This window comes from Rana temporaria, chromosome 9, assembly GCF_905171775.1.
Source record: "Rana temporaria chromosome 9, aRanTem1.1, whole genome shotgun sequence".
NCBI classification, from domain to species: Eukaryota; Metazoa; Chordata; class Amphibia; order Anura; family Ranidae; genus Rana; species Rana temporaria.
Window position 1 is genome coordinate 112,271,154 of NC_053497.1, and position 19,442 is coordinate 112,290,595.

Sequence of the window (19,442 nt, forward strand, 5' to 3'; positions counted from 1 at the left end):
TCTCTGTACACAGACAATCAAATATGATTAGTAGAGGACAATGGGGGTTATTTAACTTAAGGAAAATCCACTTTGCACTTTGGAAGTGCATTCGCTATAGATCTGAGGGGAGGAGCTGATTTTATCATCCAATCATGTGCAAGTTAAAATTCAGTTTTTTATTTTCCTTGCATGTCCCCTTCAGATCTACAGGGACTGAACCTCCAAGTGCAAAGTGAATTTTCCTTTGTATTGTGTATTGTGGATCCAACAAGCAAATATACCCAAGCGATTTCAAGCACGATTTGAGGCTTCAGAAGAAAGTTTACAGCTCTCGACAATAGAATTTTTTATATATTCAATGGTGCTTGTTCACATCTGGGCATAGTGGTGCTTGAAGCATGTCAAAAAAGTACATAGGCCTCTTTTGGGGCAGAGTTGCGCATTTTAGCCCCAATGGACTTTAATGGGAGTACCAGAAAAAGCTAATTTTTCTTGCCTAGGGAGCCTAAACAAGGCTTTCCATTGGCTAAAAATAGTAATATAGTAATAAAAGAACTCAAGTCAGGAATATGCACACCAAAAAAATAAATAAAAAAAAGCTCAAAAATGTCTGTACAAACCCTCAAAAAAAGGTAACAAGCCATAAATACGACCAAAGATGATCAGCTCCAGTGTGCATGAAGCCTAAGGCTGCAGTTTATTGGCGTTTTGGCTTTTTTTTTTTTTAAAGCCCATAAACTGAACTCTATGTTAGCCTACGTGCCCAGGCTTTTTCTGAACGCCCAAAATTGGCGTTCAAAGTGCCATTTTTCAGCGGGAAAAAACGCTAAAAAACGCTCAAACACTGGCGCCAGGTGAGGGAATCAGGAAGTGAAGCGCTCCGGCTTCAATGCTCGATTCCCTATGGCAAATGCGCGATTCGCGCAGCGCCATCCTGACTGGTCCCCGTTGTGTTCTGGGAGCCGAGTGTTTCCCAGAACACAGCGGACGGGGAGTGACGTACTCCCCGCAGAGAGAGGACTCCCGGAAGTGGGTACAAATACCTGTCTTTGACAGGTATCTGAACCCCCCTCCCCCCTGAAAGGTGTCAAATGTGACACCGGAGGATTCCAATGAGCTATGGGGTGGAGCTCCGCTTTAAGACCCTTTCACACTGAACGCGCTGGCCGTTAGCGCTAAAGCGCTGCTTGCTTTAGTGCTGTTGAAGTGGCGCTTTTGGCCCGCTAGCGGGGCGCTTTTAACCATAAAAAAAATGGGTTAAAATTTCCGATGGAGGCTCTTTACCACGTGATCAGCCTTGTCCAATCATGGCTGATTACGATGTAAACAGGAAGAGTCGTTAATCGTCTTTTCCTCACTCGCGTCTGACAGGCGTGAGTAGAGGAGAGCCAATCGGCTGCTCTCCTGAGGGAGGGGGGGGTCTGTGCTGTGCTGTATGCCCATCCAGGACCGCCAGGGATGCCCATCACACTGGACCACCAGGTATGCCACCCTAGACCACCAGGCAAATGCCAATCAGTGCCAAGCCAACTGCCAATCAGTGCCCATCCCCAATGCCTGCCTGTGATGCCCATCAGTGATGCCCATCGTCAGTGCCCCTCACCGGTGCCACCTCATTGGTTCTACCTCTTCGGTGCCACCTTATCAGTGCCCATCAGTGAAGGAGAAAACGTAAAAAAAAAAAGAAAATCAAAAAGTGTCGGTCTTTTTTCATTTGTTTAGCAAAAAATTAAAAAACGCAGAGGTGATCAACTACCACTAAAAGAAAGCTCTATTTGTGGGAACAAAATGATAAAAATTCTGTTTGGGTACAGTGTAGCATGACTGCGCAATTGTCATTTAAACAGCGACAGCGCTGAAAGCTGAAAATTGGCTTGGGCAGGAAGAGGGTGGTATTGAAGTGGTTAAGGTTAAACCTCTTTTCTTCTAATTTTAATGAGTGACCAGATGTCTTGTTAAACTCCCTTCCGCCAAAAAGTTTTAGCCCTATTGTGGGGTCACCAGTATGGTATTTGTAAATTGAAATCATATCCCCTCTCAAGTGTCTCTTCTCCAGAGAGAATAAGTTCAGTGCTTGCAACCTTTCCTCATAACGAATATCCTCCAGACCCTTTATTAGCTTTGTTGCCCTTCTTTGTACTCTGTTTATTCTGTTTGCTTTGTTAGCAGCAGCTTGGCATTGCACGATTCTCTCCCACTGTCCTCTAGTTGCTCTCATGTGCCTTTCCTTCCAAGATCTTGTCACTCCTCCTGGATGTACCCGAGCCCCAGCTCAGGGTCCCCACACCCCCCAGACTTGGGAGCTCCCCGTGGGCCCCGTCAGCCTCCACGCTCTCTCACTCCAGCTTTTCCACCCAACAACTCCTCCCCAGCTGGGATGACCCCAGGTATTTAAGGAGGCCTGCAGGTTGGGGATTGGTCAGAACTCCCTAAAACACCCCAGGCAGTTCCACCTCTCCTTCCAGATCTTTCTAACAAGCTCTACAAAGAAGTGGGAGGGGTCATTGATGCTGCCTGTGAGTCGCCAGCTGCTACCCTGAGCCACCCTCAGCCCAGAATGAAAACAAAGGCCTGCATCAATTTACCTACTCTGCCAGAAAATCCTCACTCTAGCACCTACCGAACTAGAGGGTGCTACACTAATGCGAGTGTTCTGTTCTATTGACTTAATCTCCTGAAGTAGGGTTCTGCTTAATGTATAACTTATTAATACCAAAAGGCATCCAATGGTGTGGGAGTGGATCATGGTTTCAGACATCAGGTAGGACACCTAATATTTACAGAATAAGTACAATCTGCGTTTACCAAGCTCCTTTACGCTTAATTTTAACGCATTTGCGTGCAGGGGTATAGGAAGTCTGGGTATATAAAGCACTTCACAGTTGACATGCCAGCATTCAGATGTGAGGGAAGTCATAAGGTTGGTGTGCTTGGGCACATACCTGTCCAGCCTTCTGAACCCAGGGAATAACCTTCCCTTATTCCATTGCCCTTAAGCGGGATTTCTTTTACCCATCATGAAACTGTCCTAATCTACTCATTTCACAGATTTTCCGATTCCATTTTTAAAGAGTACTCCACATAGATCCTGCACCTGAAACGGAGAAGGCAGGGACATAAGTGGAGCAAACCTTCTGATCAGCCTCCTGATCCAGCCAAGTTACTCTTATCAGTCATAATGAAGCAGAGGAAAAACGGGCTGCAGAACATGGCATTTGGCACAAAGGTCTTGCAGTCAGTGGTACCGTCCCAAGGTAGGCCTGCCTGAAGATTACTTGATTATCCTCATGTGTTGCCGTCATGGAAGGTGCAAGGAGAAAGATGATGGTTAGACTTACCGGTAATGGTGTTTCTACGAACCTTCTAGGACAGCAGGCCTACTTCCTGTCCAGTAAGGGCGGAGGAAAGTGTATTCAATAGTTGGCAAGTACCTAAGTGATTGAAGACCCCTTGTGAATCGGTTGGGAGAATTACTTACAACAACTGAGGGACATGGGGAAAAGTGGGGCATTTCAACAGCTGTAAACCGATTGTCTTTCCTGTAGAGTCTTTCATCTCTCTCATATGTTGCTGTCCTGGAAGGTTCATAGAAACACCATTACCAGTAAGTCTAACCGTCGGTTTTTAAACGTAGAGCAGCTGCTCCTCCACCTCCACGCCATCGTAATCTGGTTTTGACTATATGTTCCACCGAAGATGAACTCCCCCACTGTGGTTAGCAGGGATATTAAAAGTAAGTAAATGATATATTATATAATTATATAGACCATAGATGCTCCTTAAAAGCCAATCTTGCATTTTAGCTAAAATTACCTCTTTCAGGAAGTCCTCAACGGTCTCAGTAACTGTGTCGGTGGATGGAGGATAGGCAATACCCTTCAAAATGGTGTTGAATTTAAAAGTGCTCTCTTTCCTCTTTTTCTTAGTTCTTGGTGGCTTTTTGTTATTAGAGGCAGCAGAGTAGACATGGAGGTTCTTGCCCTGCAAACCAGGGCTCCTTTTCCTGGGGATCCACAAATCCAAATCTGGAACAGACTGGAGCAAACTGGAGATCTCTCCTTCTCCGAATTGGTCCATCAGCTCCATGGCTTCATCCTCACTCTCGCTGCTGCTGATGACAATGCTTTCACTGCTACTGCTACTGCTATCAATGCTAATCTCCTCATCACTTGCCATCTCTTTTTTGATCGTATTTGCCTTTGGGGGCTTTTGTGGCTTTGGTGATTTTGGTGGGTTTTTTTTTCTCAGCCGTTTTAGTCTCGGCTTTTTTTTTCTCACCCTTCCCTGTAGAGAGCACAAGTAGAAATAGCAAACAAAAATGTAAGCATATCTAAAATCAAGAATAAAAATGTAATATATTGCAGCTTACCAGTTTTGTTATATGAGGTGGCTGCATTGTTTTTTTTCCCCTTCAGTCTTTTTTCTTAAAATTTTCCTGATGATCTTGTAACACTTCCTGTCCTAGGGTCACAATGTTCACTCACTGTGCCATATCTGCTATGGAACAACGTTGTCACTGAGGACAGGACTACAGAACATCTTCCCCCTTTTCTTAAAACCAGGAGGTGGGGAGGTGTTCTGTAAGCATAGGGGAAGAGGAAGAAGAGGAAGGAGGATTATAGTTAGGAATTACCTACATCAAGCAAGATCTGTGCTTGATTAGCTGCATTGGAGGGCAGGGGAGGGTATTGGAGGGCAGGGGAGACATGCTTTGTAACAAAGGGGCTTGTTAGCCCCCTTGCAATAGCGAGGAAGTTAAATGAAAAAAAAAAAAAAAAAGTGAAAAAAAAAAAAAAAAAAAAAAAAAAAAAAAAAAAAAAAGTAAAAGCCCCCATAAATACACATGTATGCAAAACACACACTTAAGGCCCGCACGTGTATGTAAACAGTGATTGTGCCACCCTTTGCTACAAGATTAACTCTAAAGTGATAACTTCTAAAGGCTTTTACAGTATCCCCTATTAAAAACTTTAGGTACCAGTCGATTTTTTTTGTCATTTTACAAGCACACACAATTTTGAGTCTTGACATGTTTGGCATTTTACCAATAAAATTCAAATAATTGTACTTTTGTCCTAAAAATATGAATTTTGTAAACAGCTCCCACAAGGACAGGCCAAAGGAGAAAATTCCCATACCTTAAAGTAGCCTATTAAATGCTTCCATTTGCTGAGACACTGTGATGAAGTCCGGTTTGGCACCCCCTTGCACACTTCTGCCCAGTGACCTGCGAGGGTAGAGGAAAAGCAAAAATAAACATACTTACATATATGTAATCAAAGTATATATCTACAGAATATTAAGCTATGTGTAACCAAAATGGTTTTATTTCAATACAGGCTGGAGGTTTAAAATCACTTAATGTGCATCTCGTTGTACAATTTTGAAACCGCTGAGACTAATTAACTCCAGGGCATGTGCTAAAGTAGCCATCAACCCAGTGCAGACAATCACTATGGCCAAAGATCCTGTAAGTGGAACAAGATCGGGCAAAGATGTTGGTGGCCAGTGAAGGAGCTCAAGCACTTCATATCAAATATTTGATAACACTGCTGCGCTACCTCTTGTGTAATCAATCTAATGTGCAACGAATTCTAAATAATTATAGGTTGCTGCAACCACTATTGTATTTCCACAATCACTAATGAATTAAATAAAGTTGCGATGCTGCACTAACCCTTATATAAATCAACTGTGCAAATATTATACCGATTTATTATTTCTTTGTACAGTACCACTACAAATCATATGTGCACCATAATAACTTGTTAAATAATATACACTCCAAAGCAAATATGTGCATCATAATAAATTGTGAACAAAGAAATACATAGAATAGGATTTTTATACTCAACGTAAAATCCATTTTTCTGAGTTCATGGACGGACACAGCAGCAATTGACCTTAGGGTGTTATCCTTCCTTCTAGGAGATTGACTAGGCAGAAAACAGCACTTTAAGTGTTAAAACACTTCTCACAGCACCTCCCAGGGGGCAGGTCCCCCGGGTACATCCCTCTCTCCGCCTCATGCAGCCCCAGTTCGAAAACAAGCAGTACAAACAAAGGAGGGGAAGGTGCTGTGTCGGTCCATGAACTCAGAGAAATGGATTTTACGGTGAGTACAAAAATCCTATTTTCTCTTCCGTTCATGGACGGGCACAGCAGCAATTGACCTTAGGGACGTCCCAAAGCAGTGTCAAAAATCAAGGGGTGGGAAAACACAGCAAACCAAACTTCACCCAAAACAAACCAGAGTTCCTCAACAGAGGAACTTCAACCTTAAACAGCCGCCTGTAAAATCTTGTGGCCAAAGGAGGCATACGAAGATGCACTCACATCCACCTTGTAAAACTTTGAAAAGGTGTGGACTGACGACCAAGTGGCTGCCTTACACACCTGTAAAACAGACTCTTGATGGCGGAAAGCCCAAGAGGCACCAATTGCCCTGGTCGGTTGCGCGGTAACCGGGAAGGGGGGCGCCTGCCCCTTTAGGGCATAGGCCTGAAGCACGACCTGTCAGATCCACCTAGAAATGGTGGCCGACGTACCTTTCGGCCCACCGGAGGATGTGCGCGACTTCCGTCGCTGCAGCCGAGCTCCGTGTGCCCCCTTGATGATTGACATATGCCACGGCCGTGGCGTTGTCGGACTGGATCCTGACTGGACGGTCCTGCAGACCCAGAGACAACTTGGAGAGGCACAGCTTGATCGCCCGGAGCTCCAGGACATTGATCGGTAGGCGCCCCTGGGCTGACTGGACACCCTAGACACCCCTCCAGCCAGAGAGACTGGCATCCTTCGTGACCACTGTCCAATGGCACGGCAGAAACGATTTCCTGGTCCGAAGTACCGGAGATGCAAGCCACCACACTAGGGAGGACCTGACCAGCCGGCTCACCCGGATCTGGTAATCCAGAGACGAAGGGAGCTTGTGCCAACGCGACAGAATCTCTTTCTGTAACACTCGAGTGTGGAATTGAGCATACGGAACCGCCTCGAAAGAGGCCACCATCAGACCCAGAACTTGCATGCAAAAGCGAAGCGACGACAACTTCTGGGTTGCCAACCGCTGCACCGCAGATTGCAGTGTCTGTAGTTTTTCCGTTGGGAGGAAAACTCTCGCCTCCGAGGAATCCAGGACCAACCCCAGATATTCCAGTCGTTGGGACGTTACCAACACTGACTTCTGGACATTCAGTAGCCAACCAAATTCCCAGAGGGTCTGGCAGGTGATAGACACATCCTCTTCTGAGAGCTTCCTCAAGCTCAGAGTTAGAAGAAGGTCGTCCAAGTATCCTACAATAGCGATGCCGCGCTGCCTCAGCAGGGCCAGAATCGGAGCGAGCACCTTGGTGAAAACCCATGGTGCCAAAGCCAGGCCGAAAGGGAGGGCCACAAATTGAAAGTGGTCCTCTCTGACCGCAAAGCGCAGAAACCTCTGGTGCCTTGCGCATATGGGGATATGCAGGTACGTGTCCTTGATATCCAAGGATGCCAGACTCACATCTTCGATCTCTACCTCTCTAGTGGCACCTTCCCCTCTAAAACATGTGCAGATCACTCACAAACTTAAAAAGCTCTCACTAGACCCCATCAACCTGAACAACTTAAAGACCCATCTTATTGCTTCCACTCACCTCTAAACTTTGTCTACAACCGTCTTAGCTCCTACCTCAGTGAAAATAACCTTTTTGACCCCTTACAGTCTGGCTTTCATAGCAACACTCCACGGAAACTGCCTTACTAAAACTCACTAACGATTTACCAACTGCTAAAACCAACAGCCAGTACGCCATACTCGTACTACTTGACCTCTCTGCGGCCTTTGATACTGTTGACCATCCGCTCCTTCTCAAACTCCATTCCCTTGGCCTCCAAGATTCTGCTCTTTCCTGGTTCTCTGCCTACTTATCGCAGCGCTCCTCCAGTGTTACTCTGTCTCCTCCTCTCCATTGCCCCTTTCTGTGGGGGTCCCCTTCTCTTCTCTATTAACACCTCTTCCCTTGGTCACTTGATAACCGCCCTCAGCTTCCAATAGCACTTATACGCCAATGACACCAAAATCTGTCTTCTCCTCACCTCACTCCTTCAGTCTCCTCTCGCATTACTAACTTACTAACTGACATATCAGCATGGATGTCGCACCACTTCCTTAAACGAAATCTCTCTAAAACTGAGCTATTAATAAACCCCCCCGCCCGTGCCCCCCTTCATGACTCTAACACCCCATTCACACCTCCGCGACAAAACGCCCGAAGCTCGTGCCGCTGGAGGGGAGAATTCCCATTGCTGTCTATGAGATGGTTCACATCTCATAGACGCCGTACGCCTGAAAAAAAGTCCCGGACCCTTTTTTTCAGGCGGCATTGGCGTTCGGCCATACAAAGCAATGGGAAGGATTTGTAAAAAAAAAAAAAAGTTACACTATTCGCGGCAAAATACGCCACGTACGCGGCGTTACTTGTCGCGGAGGTGTGAATGCAGCCTTAACAATTCAACCATCAGTCCCTCCCCTCAGGCCAGGGTACTAGGTGTAATCCTAGACTCTGACTTGTCATTTCAGCCTTAAGTCCAATCCTTGTCAAAAGTTTGTAGAATTCACCTTCGTAACACCTCTAAAATTGGCCTCTTAACAAATGAAACCACCAAGCTCCTCATTCACTCCCTTGTTATCTTTCGTCTGGACTATTGCAACTCCCTTCTCATTGGCCTGCCTCTCCATAGGCTATTACCTCTTCAGTCTATCATGAATGCTGCCGCCAGACTTATCCACCTTAAGAACTGATCAGTGTCTGCCAACCCTCTCCTCCATTCCCTACACTGGCTCCCAATCACAGCAAATAAAATTAAAAATACTCAAACATTAATAAAGCCATTAACAACTCTTTAACCCACAAGTCAAGTCTGACGCTACAGGTAGTATGAGGCTGGAGTAACAGTAGGAGGTAATTTTTTTCCGAGTCTACTCCAAGGAGAACATCCACTAAGTATATAGAATTTCCAAATTGGGACTGCAGTGCGTGGGGGAGCAGTAGAAAGCGAAACATGGAATTGCGCAGGTCAAAGGTTAGTTTAAGATCCTGAAACGATTAAACTCCTGCATTGTTCATTACCTGATGGAAGATATATAACCCCTTGGTTAATCCAGAGATCATTGTCTGGCAGGGTGAGCAGCTCTGGAAGGTTAAAATGATCCCAAAGTGGCGTGTGAGCCTGAATGGGGGAAGCCTTCAGCTGGCGCAGTGCCAGCGCCCAGATCCTGCAGTGGTGGTAGTAGACCAGTCCCCTACATCCCCCTATTTTGGTTAAATTGTGCGAGTCAATAAACAGGATCTGAAAGGGGTGTGCAACTTGGGTAGGGGCTGCAGAGCATGCCAATATGAGGTACCCAAGTTTGTCTTCCTTGTTAAAGTGGAAGTGGTGGGACAGTTGAGCATCCTGGTAATAAGCGTGGAGATCGGGTAAAACAGTTCCACCCAAATCCGTGGGAGTTTTTAGGATTCGCCGAGATAACTTATGATGGGAAAAAAAGAAAGAAAGAAAAAATAATTGCGCTAAACCAAAATTATTTGATTCATGTGAAAACCAAACATGTGTGGGCATCAGCCCAAATCGTGTATCATATATGACTGTGACAACACTTCAATAATATAAAACAAGTGTGCTAATGACCCAGAACTGGGAGGCTCAGACCACCCCAACTCTGAGTGAATGAGGTGTTATTGAACCCTAAGTATCACAACACCATAAGGTTCTCATAAACCATACCAGTTATAAACAGAACAGGTGTAGATGTAAAGTGCTTCAAACATAAAGCCCATAAAGTCCAGAACTGAGAAAATATAAAGTCCGTGAAGAATTCAAATGGAAAAAGACACCCGTGTAAATTCCAAGGAGCTGATCCTGAGCACCATATGTGAATCCACCACCAATTGCAAGGCTGCTTACCAGAAATCAGGGCCCTGCCGTACCACAATCAGCATATCGCTCCACTATGGGGGCTAGATCATGTTGTAACACCACCAATTGAAGCTGGAGATTGATGTATCCGTGACAGAGTAAAGGATCATACAGGGCTCAGCAGCGGGTATATAAAAGAAAACAAAGCTCCACATAGCATAAAACCAAGGCGATTTATTTTAAAAACTAAATGAAGCAGGTAAAAAACTCACATTTGAGTAGACATAAAAATGCATTGGCCTGTAACGCCGGCCGGTCGTTTCCAGGAAATAAGCCACTCGTATTGAGAGTACAGCGATTAGGGGGATGACGTCAGCACGTCGCTTGCTCCGTCCGACGCGTTTCGTGATAGGTCACTTCGTCCCAAGACCTATCACGAAACGCGTCGGGCGGAGCGAGCGACGTGCTGACGTCATCCCCCTCATCGCTGTACTCTCAACACGAGTGGCTTATTTCCTGTAAACGTCCGGCCGGCGTTACAGGCCAATGCATTTTTATGTCTACTCAAATGTGAGTTTTTTACCTGCTTCATTTAGTTTTTAAAATAAATCGCCTTGGTTTTATGCTATGTGGAGCTTGGTTTTCTTTTATATACCCGCTGCTGAGCCCTGTATGATCCTTTACTCTGTCACGGATACATTAATCTCCAGCTTCAATTGGTGGTGTTACAACATGATCTAGCCCCCATAGTGGAGCGATATGCTGATTGTGGTCCGGCAGGACCCTGATTTCTGGTAAGTAGCCTTGCAATTGGTGGTGGATTCACATATGATGCTCAGGATCAGCTCCTTGGAATTTACACGGGTGTCTTTTTCCATTTGAATTCTTCACGGACTTTATATTTTCTCAGTTCTGGACTTTATGGGCTTTATGTTTGAAGCACTTTACATCTACACCTGTTCTGTTTATAACTGTTATGGTTTATGAGAACCTTATAGTGTTGTGATACTTAGGGTTCAATAACACCTCATTCACTCAGAGTTGGGGTGGTCTGAGCCTCCCAGTTCTGGGCCATTAGCACACTTGTTTTATATTATTGAAGTGTTGTCACAGTCATATATGATACAAGATTTGGGCTGATGCCCACACATGTTTGGTTTTCACATGAATCAAATAATTTTGGTTTAGCGCAATTATTTTTTCTTTTTTTCACATGTTTTGTATATTTACACCTTAATTGCTGCTTATTAATCCGATCCCTGCATCTCTCTTAGCGCAGTTGTTCCCATATTTTTCTCGTAACTTATGATGGGAGTTGCCCCAACTGTCTGCAATTTTAGTTCATTTTGTATCAAGTCAACTGTATTTTTGGAGTATTAACAAGCCTTAAAATTACATTTTATTTGCATTTTTCCTTTCATTCCTGTCAGCTTAAAAGTATATAGTTGCAGAGGACTGCAGTGATGTGAACCATCTTTTTGACCTCAAAGCACAACTGTAAACAAATCTTTTTTTTCTTCGTTTTGAACAGACCAGGAAAGAGTGAGTTTTTGGATTGTGGTCTGGGTCCCTAGCAGAGATATCCATCTTCACTACTTGGTAACAGGTCAGTGTCACAGTGACGGGTTCATTCCCTGATGGCAATAGATACAGCAATACTCATTTAGTAGAGTGGAGAGTGGTTGGAAAGTCTGTCAGGTTTTAATTGCTTTCACTGTTCTCTGTATTTTTCTATCCTAATGACAGAGGCAGCCTTTCATTTCTTGTCGTTGTGTCACCAGGACAGGAAAAGAGTGATATTCTAAGTGGGGGCACAGACTACAACAAAAGTTGCCAGATTTTCTAACTCTTATCCAGTTGAAAAGGAAGAAAATGGTTTTGGCAGAAGTTGGACTTGTTTTATATTTCCATGTCCTGCAGCGCAAGCATTATTCTGCGGGAAACTGCACAAGTATGAACAGGCTGGATGATAAGGGACAGAAACTCACCAACACCATACTTGGCTGTAAGTTCAACAAGTTTATCCTTCTCCTCCGTGTCCCATCTACCCTTCTTAATATCCTTACGAAGCCCTTTGACGTACCTACAGGATTAAAAAATAAATAAATCAATAATTGCTATGGAAATGCCAGGAAAGCTTTAAGGCTTGCTTCCATCATATAAAGCAGCCTATTTTCTCCTGCTTCTATTCGTGTTCCACATGACTGCTTTTGCTTGAAGAGTGCAACTGCTGCTTTTTGAAGCAGCTTCCATTTCTCTATACACCACCCACAACATACTGTATATATAATTTAGTGCTGAACCTGTACTGAGAAAATGTGGCAATTGCTAGGCTTCTCCTAAAAATGCTACTTTCCTGTTTTTAATATTTTCTGATTCACTGAGGTAGAAAAAACATGCAGGTGGTGATATCAGAACAAGGGGCGTACCTACAGGGGGTCACAATTGCAACCCAATCCCATGCTTCAGGGGACTTGGGCGGCTCCCCTGTACACCTGGATAGGAGGTGTGGCATATAAAAGAACTGATCCTCCTCCCGGGAATGTGTCAGGATGGAAAGTGGTGAAGGGGCCAGTAAATATGTAATTTCACTATTATACGTGTCCATTCATTCTGTGCAGCTGAGACTGCATTCATGGAAATTAAGTGTCTGCAATCGCCTTTCTCTGCCTCAAAGATAAAACACCAGAGTTCTGTTTGAACCCCTGATATTTTGCCAGGCCCTCCAATGGTGCTCCCAATTTTTTTTTTTTTTTAAAAGATAATAAATTAAAAAAAAAAAAAAAAAAAATGCTGATGCCAGTGGCAGCACTACCAGGGTCGCAAAGTTTGCATTGGGCCCGGGCAATCTGCCACCAGGTTCGGAAGAAAGGGCCCAGCTGGGGGTCAGAGTGGTCATTCATGGTTTCTTGCATCGGGGTCATGAAGGTTCTAGTTACGCTTCAAGTAGGCGTTTGTTCTAGGTCAGTAACAAACAGTAAAAGGTGTCCCATACACACTGGCTCCTATCCATGTAAAGAGGAAATCTTAAAAAAGGTTACAAACATTACATGCCATTAATAATGTAAACGATTGAGTCTTACCTCTCCCGGCACTGGACATCGCTCCTTCCCGGAACATCAAATCGAATTTTGTACCATCTCTCACCATATTTAGCTACTGCTTTTAACAACATCTAAATTGGGGCAAGAAAATGAAAAACGTGCTATGGAGACCTTAACATTCTCAGAATTCATGCTCTTTTATTAAAGGAAAACAACTGCTTCTGCAATTCCAAGCACAAATGCAACAAATCAGTGAAAGCATAATGCTAAACAGTACACACTGCAACTGTGTTAGGATTAGAAACTTGGCTTGGTTTGCCATAATCTGAGTAATCTGTGATCCACTAAAAACTAAAATTCAGAGAGCATCTCACACAATTATTGTTTGTGCTGTGTAATGCCCTCTCTTCACTTTCTGAATCACTACTCACATTCAAACTTCCAAGGCAGGTTTGAATCTGATTAAAGTGGAGGTTCACCCGGAAATAACATTTTTTAACCTTAGATTCCTGCTCATTTTGTCTAGGGGAATCGGCTAGTTGTTTTAAAATCGAAGCTGTACTTACCGTTGTAGAAAGCGATCTTCTCCGCCGGTTCCGGGTATGGGCTGCGGGACTGGGTGTTCCTATTTTGATTGACAGTCTTCCGACGGTCGCATCTATCGCGTCACGATTTCCCGAAAGTAGCTGAACGTCGGTGCGCAGGCGCAGTATAGAGCCGCAACGACGTTCGGATGCGACCGTTGGAAGCCTGTCGGAAGACTGTCAATCAAAATAGGAACGCCTGAGCCGCACCGACGTTCGGATGCGACCGTTGGAAGCCTGTCGGAAGACTGTCAATCAAAATAGGAACGCCTGATCCCGAAGACCATACCCGGAAGCGGCGGAGAAGATCGCTCTCTACAACGGTAAGTACAGCTTCGATTTTAAAACAGCTAGCCGATTCCCCTAGACAAAATGAGCATCAATCTAAGGGTAAAAAAAAATTTATGGGTGAACTCCCGCTTTAAATTATATTCTTTGTACTGATGTTTTGGTACAATCGGGCTTAAACCAGATATAACATGATAAAACTGTAAAGAAAACGTTATTGCTCTTCCTTGAAATCACAATAAAAGATAGGGTTTTCCCAAAGTCCTTATTCGTTGCACAAGTTATTGACTCGCTAGCTCTGACAGAGGTCTGCACTACACTTCTGAGGTGGTATTAATGGCATCCCACCAATGTCATTTTACTTTCACATTCTACTTTAGATGCAAGAGTAATATGGCTGATATGATGGAGCTACTCACTTCATCTTCCTCTTTGGTCCATGGGCCTTTCCTCAAACTGGGATCCAGGCACTTTGTCCATCGATACAGGAGCTGCAAACCGTCTCGACCCTCCATAAAATAAGAGACTAAAAAAAAAAAAAAAAAAAAAAAAAAAAAAAAACTTACTGGATTTCATAAAAGTAAAAAAAAAAAAAAAAAAAAAGAAAAAAATCTAGACTACACGCTATTCATCGACTTGCCACCTCCAACTGTATCAGATGTACCTAACCACGGTTTGATTTTGTACATGTAATTTGGACCTGCCAAATAATCACCTGATACTGGAGGCAAGTGGCGGACTTACTCTCCTCTGTACTTTCCACCCTTGTCCAATTGATCCCACAAAATCTGTTTACTTCTCCTGTTCACTGTTGTATCCTCTCTATTTGAACTGAACTGGTTTCTTGACCCCTCTTCTCCACCCCACAATCTGTATATATTAAGGATTCACCAATATCACTTTTTTAGGACCAAGTACAAGTACCGACACATTTTTTCCAAGTACTCACCGATACCGATTACAGATCCCCTTTTTTTTAATGTAATGTCAACGTTTGTGTTTCTGTCCTTTTTTTTGTAAATAAGTAAATAAGTAAATATTTCTCCCTCACTAAATGTGCGCTGATGAGCACTCATGAGTCTGCACTGATGGGCGGGCACTGATGAGGAGGTACTAATAGGATTAGGTGGTACTGTTGGACACTGTTGAGGAGGCACCAATATGCAGCACTGAAGTGATAGGTGGCACTGATAAGCAGCACTGGTGAGCCTCGATAGGCGGCACTGACTGATGGGCAATTGGCTGGCATAATGGAGACAACTAATATTTAAAAGGATTCAATTCTGTAGTGCCTGTTCAGTCAGAATCCGCGACCCATCATATTCGGAGATGGAGCGACATTCCATCAGAACTCGGCAACGCCCATCTTGGCACACCCTAGTCGTAGTAAGCCTGCAGTCAGAAGGTAGCAGCATACATCTTGTTACACCCATGCCATGGCGTTAGTGAACTATGAGCTGGCTGTAACACAATGTGTTCTGCCTTCTTCTGACTGCAGGGGCCGAGTGCAGGGTTTACCAAGATGGCCGTTGCAGTGTTCTGACGGAACGTCACTTCCGTTACCGAATGTGACGGGTCGTCGATTCTGACAGAACACCGGGCATTGGGAACATAAGCTGGCCCTGCCCCGGCCAGCTTACCTGCCACTGCTACGAGTATGTTCACACCCTCTCCACCCACTGACTTCCGGGAGTGATGCCTCTTCTTTCTCAGGTATCGGGATTAAGCATCAGAGCATTTGCTTAAGTACAAGTACTTGTGCAAAGGCTTGGTATCGGCACTGATACTAGTATCGGTATCACCCTAGTATAATTTTACCCTAACTTCTGCCCTCTCCTTATTACTGCATTCATCACCTCCTCCAAATTCTAATCCCACATGCTAATAAAACCCCCAGGATGCTGAGACATGTCCTCTCATATAAATCACATTCTCATATTCCCTCCCTCACCCTTCTGCGACTCCTAACCTCCGGAGACATATCCCTAAACCCTGGGACTCCATCATTTAATTGTACCCAACACACCCATCACCCAAGACCCTCTGGCAGCAGCAGCAATCCACACAATTTAGATTCCATTCCTCTCATTCACAAAACAAGCCTCCCCTTCTCCTGCCCGCTCTGTCTGCAACAAACTCACCTCTGTTCATGACCTCTGTCACTTACTCCTTTAATCTACTTGCCGTTACCGAAACGTGGCTTCATGAATCCGACACAGCTTCTCCTGCTTCCCTCTCCCATTGTGGCCTTCTCTGGACTCGCTTCCCTAGACCTAGTGGACGTAAGGGAGGTGGAGTGGAAATACTCCTATCCCCACACATCACCTTCCATATAGGCTCACTGTATAGGTCCATTTTCTCCCATTTCATTAAGAATTGCTGTGGTCTACCGACCCCTGGACTAATATCAACTTTCCTTGATAACTTCTCTGCCTGGCTGCCCTACTTTCTCTCTTCAGAAATTCCCACAATCATTCTCAGTGTTTTCAACATTCCTGTTAATACTAACACTCCTGCTACTTCTAAACTTCTTAGTCTAATCACCTCAATGAGTACATGCTTCTACGAACTCTGGTGGCAACACCTTCAACCTTGCATTTTCCTACCTTTGCACTCTGTGCAAGCTCTCCAACAATCCTTTTCCTCTCTCTGATCGCCACCTTATTAAGTTTCACCCTCTCCCCGTCTTCCACCACCTCCCTTGCCAACCAACAATTACCCGTAGAAACTTTCGTCATTTCAACCCTTCCCTTCTGTATTCTGCTACTGACCACCTCTATAACACCCCTGTCCTGCCCCAATCTAGCCACTTGTGTCTACAGTAGATGCCTGTCCTCTGCCCTGGACAAGCTCACCCCCCCCCCTCATTACACACAGAATAAGCCCCCGACACCTACAATCCTAGCAAACAGATGCCACCAAGTGTCTCAAAAAACATAGCCGCGCTATTGAGCATCTGTGGTGCCGGAATACGTCTCACAAAGACTTCAACCAATACAAATCTGCCGTCCAAAATACAATGTTTGCCTAAATACTGCCAAGCAGACCTATTTTATCACTCTCATTAACTCCTCAACCAACCAGTCACCATCAACTCTTCTGTACATTTAAGGCTGGGTTCACACTGGAAGGGTTCACACTGGAACATGCAGAGGTGCCCAGCATAAGTCCGGTGCGTCTCCATTCACTGTTTCAGGTCTGATTTCAGCCCGAATTTTGGGCTGAACTCGGACATGAAACGGACCAAGATGCACAGGGCTCCTTTGCAATTTGCACCAGAGCCACTGCAGAGATGTGTGAACCCGCTCCATAGAGAGCTGGTCACAATCTCCTGCTATGCAAATTAAATGCGGGGAAAACCCCTGCATAAGTGTCAAACAAGCCCAACTCATTACTTTGCCCCCCACTGCCTCCACCAACTAACTCAATCACTGCCCAGCCAATCACTTTAAACATTTTTTTTTTTTTTTTTTTAATGACAGCTTACCTATAAAATCCTTTTTTTGGAGTACACCACGGGACACAGAGCCATTCATTACATAATGGGTTAAGGGTCACCAACGGTGATTGGACACTGGCACAACCAATTAAAGACAGTTCCCCTCCATATAACCCATCCCATCAGGGAAGTACCTCAGTTTTGTAGCAAGCAATAAGGTTCCCATAAGAAGGGGGGGAAATCTGTGTCCCGTGGAGTACTCCAAGAAAAGGATTTTTACAGGTAAGCTGTTATAAAAATCCCTTTTTTTTTTTTATCGTACACCACGGGACACAGAGCCATCCATTACATAATAGGACGTCCCAGAGCAATGCTCAATATGAACGGTGGGAGACACAGATCAAGGCTCGAAGGCAGGCTCCATTTCTTGGAAAACTTCTCCTCACACATCCAAAAACTTCCTCCCCATTGGCTTACATTTAAATAGGCCAGTTCCTCCGTTGGCTGCCACTCACGCAATGAATTAAATTAAAAATACTAACAACAACTTACAAAGCCATCCACAATTTGGCCCCCAGCTACATCACTAATCCCAAGACCTCCAGCTCTCTAGTACCCTTGTTACCTCCTCCTATGCTCGCCTCTAGGAATTCTCCTGAGCCTCTACCATTCCCATTCCCTACCCCAATCTGACAGACAGACAATCTCCAACACTATGCACTTTTAGGCGATCCCTGAAAACTTCTCTTTAGAGAGGCCTATCCTGCCTTCACCTAACTATACTTTTCATTTCTCCATTACCCATCCTTCACAGTTATTACCTTTTGTATCACTTGACCCTCCCTTTTAGATTGTAAGCTCTAACGAGTAGGGCCCTCTAATTTCTCCTGTATTGAATTGTATTGTAATTGTACTGTCTGCCCTCATATTGTAAAATTGTTGGCGCTATAGAAATTCTGTATAATAAAAATAATTAGACCTCTAGAAGAACTCTATCCTAGATACATGAAACACCATTTTTAGCCCGTAAATAATTGGCCTTAAATGGATGCAACCTGCCCCACCTCTGGTGTGTCAATGGGTACACGCAGTAAATCAAAGTATACCATGAAAAGTTTGATTTACAAACATAAGGGGTAGCCCCGGAAGCACAAAAAAATTATATATATATATATATATATATATATATATATATATATATATATATATATATATATATATATATATATATATATATATATATATATATATATATATATATATATATATTTTATCACTTTTATTCCTATTACAAGGAATATAAACATCCCTTGAAATAGGAATAGTGTGCGACAGGTCCTCTTTATGGATAGATTCGGGGTCAATAAGACCCCACATCTCTCCTCCAGGCTGGGAAGCATGAGATGGTAAAGAAAAAAATAAATAAATCACGATCTCATGGTTTCAGCCGCGATTGAGGCTTTGTTTACTACAGGGTAGCTGGACGTGACGTCATAGCGTCGCGCCCGGGCCTTCGACGGTCATAGAGATGACCGGTGACCATTTGGTCTCCGGAAATCTATGCTCTTCATCCGGCGGCGGCCGATTCGTTCCCTGGGCCTCAGATGGCACGAGAGAGCCCGGAGAAGCACTGGATGGTGGTGGTGGTGGGGGGGGGGTGTCCCCTCCTGCTGCCTATAAGAACGATCAAGCGGCGGAATCGCCAATATGATCATTCTTATAGTGCGCAGAATCGCCGCCTGAAAACAGTGATATCTGAATGATGCCTGTAGCTGCAGGCATCATTGAGATATTCCCCACTGAAGTCCAGGACGTCATTTGAGGTACTGTGGTATGGAAGTGGTTAATAAAAGTTGTTTTGAGATAAAAAAATAAAAAAAACACACCACACACACATCGCTGTCTGTAGTTGATAAAACAAAATATAGTGCAGCGCAATAAATAGTCCATATAAAATTATCCAGTGATGAAAACTTGTGTGTGAGAGCAATCAAAGAGAGCCTCCTTATGTGCAATGATGGATGACAGACAAGAAGTTAAAGCCGTGATTACAGCCCATCCACCACAGATATTCAAGCCTCTCACCTCACAGACTTGACCTGTAAAAGGTCACATAGCTTTTGACCCACACCTGGGGTACCGATCACATACGATCCAGCCGATGATCTCTCCAGACATGAGGGAAAAGAAAAATAATCTAATGCT

At 44.3% G+C, this 19,442-nt stretch overlaps 1 protein-coding gene across 3 annotated transcripts in view; it reads right to left on the bottom strand.

Annotated features, from left to right (window-relative positions):
• The window catches only part of SNAPC4 (small nuclear RNA activating complex polypeptide 4), a 109,215-nt gene that overhangs the window by 50,790 nt on the left and 38,983 nt on the right, over positions 1–19,442 (bottom strand). For all 3 annotated transcript variants that reach the window (XM_040324149.1, XM_040324147.1, XM_040324148.1), the window contains exons 12-16: positions 14,218–14,324; positions 12,966–13,057; positions 11,871–11,965; positions 5,121–5,209; positions 3,796–4,266 (exon numbers count right to left, since the gene is read on the bottom strand). In XM_040324149.1, the coding sequence (XP_040180083.1) occupies positions 3,796–4,266; positions 5,121–5,209; positions 11,871–11,965; positions 12,966–13,057; positions 14,218–14,324 (854 nt within the window). The remainder of the gene's footprint in view (positions 1–3,795; positions 4,267–5,120; positions 5,210–11,870; positions 11,966–12,965; positions 13,058–14,217; positions 14,325–19,442) is intronic.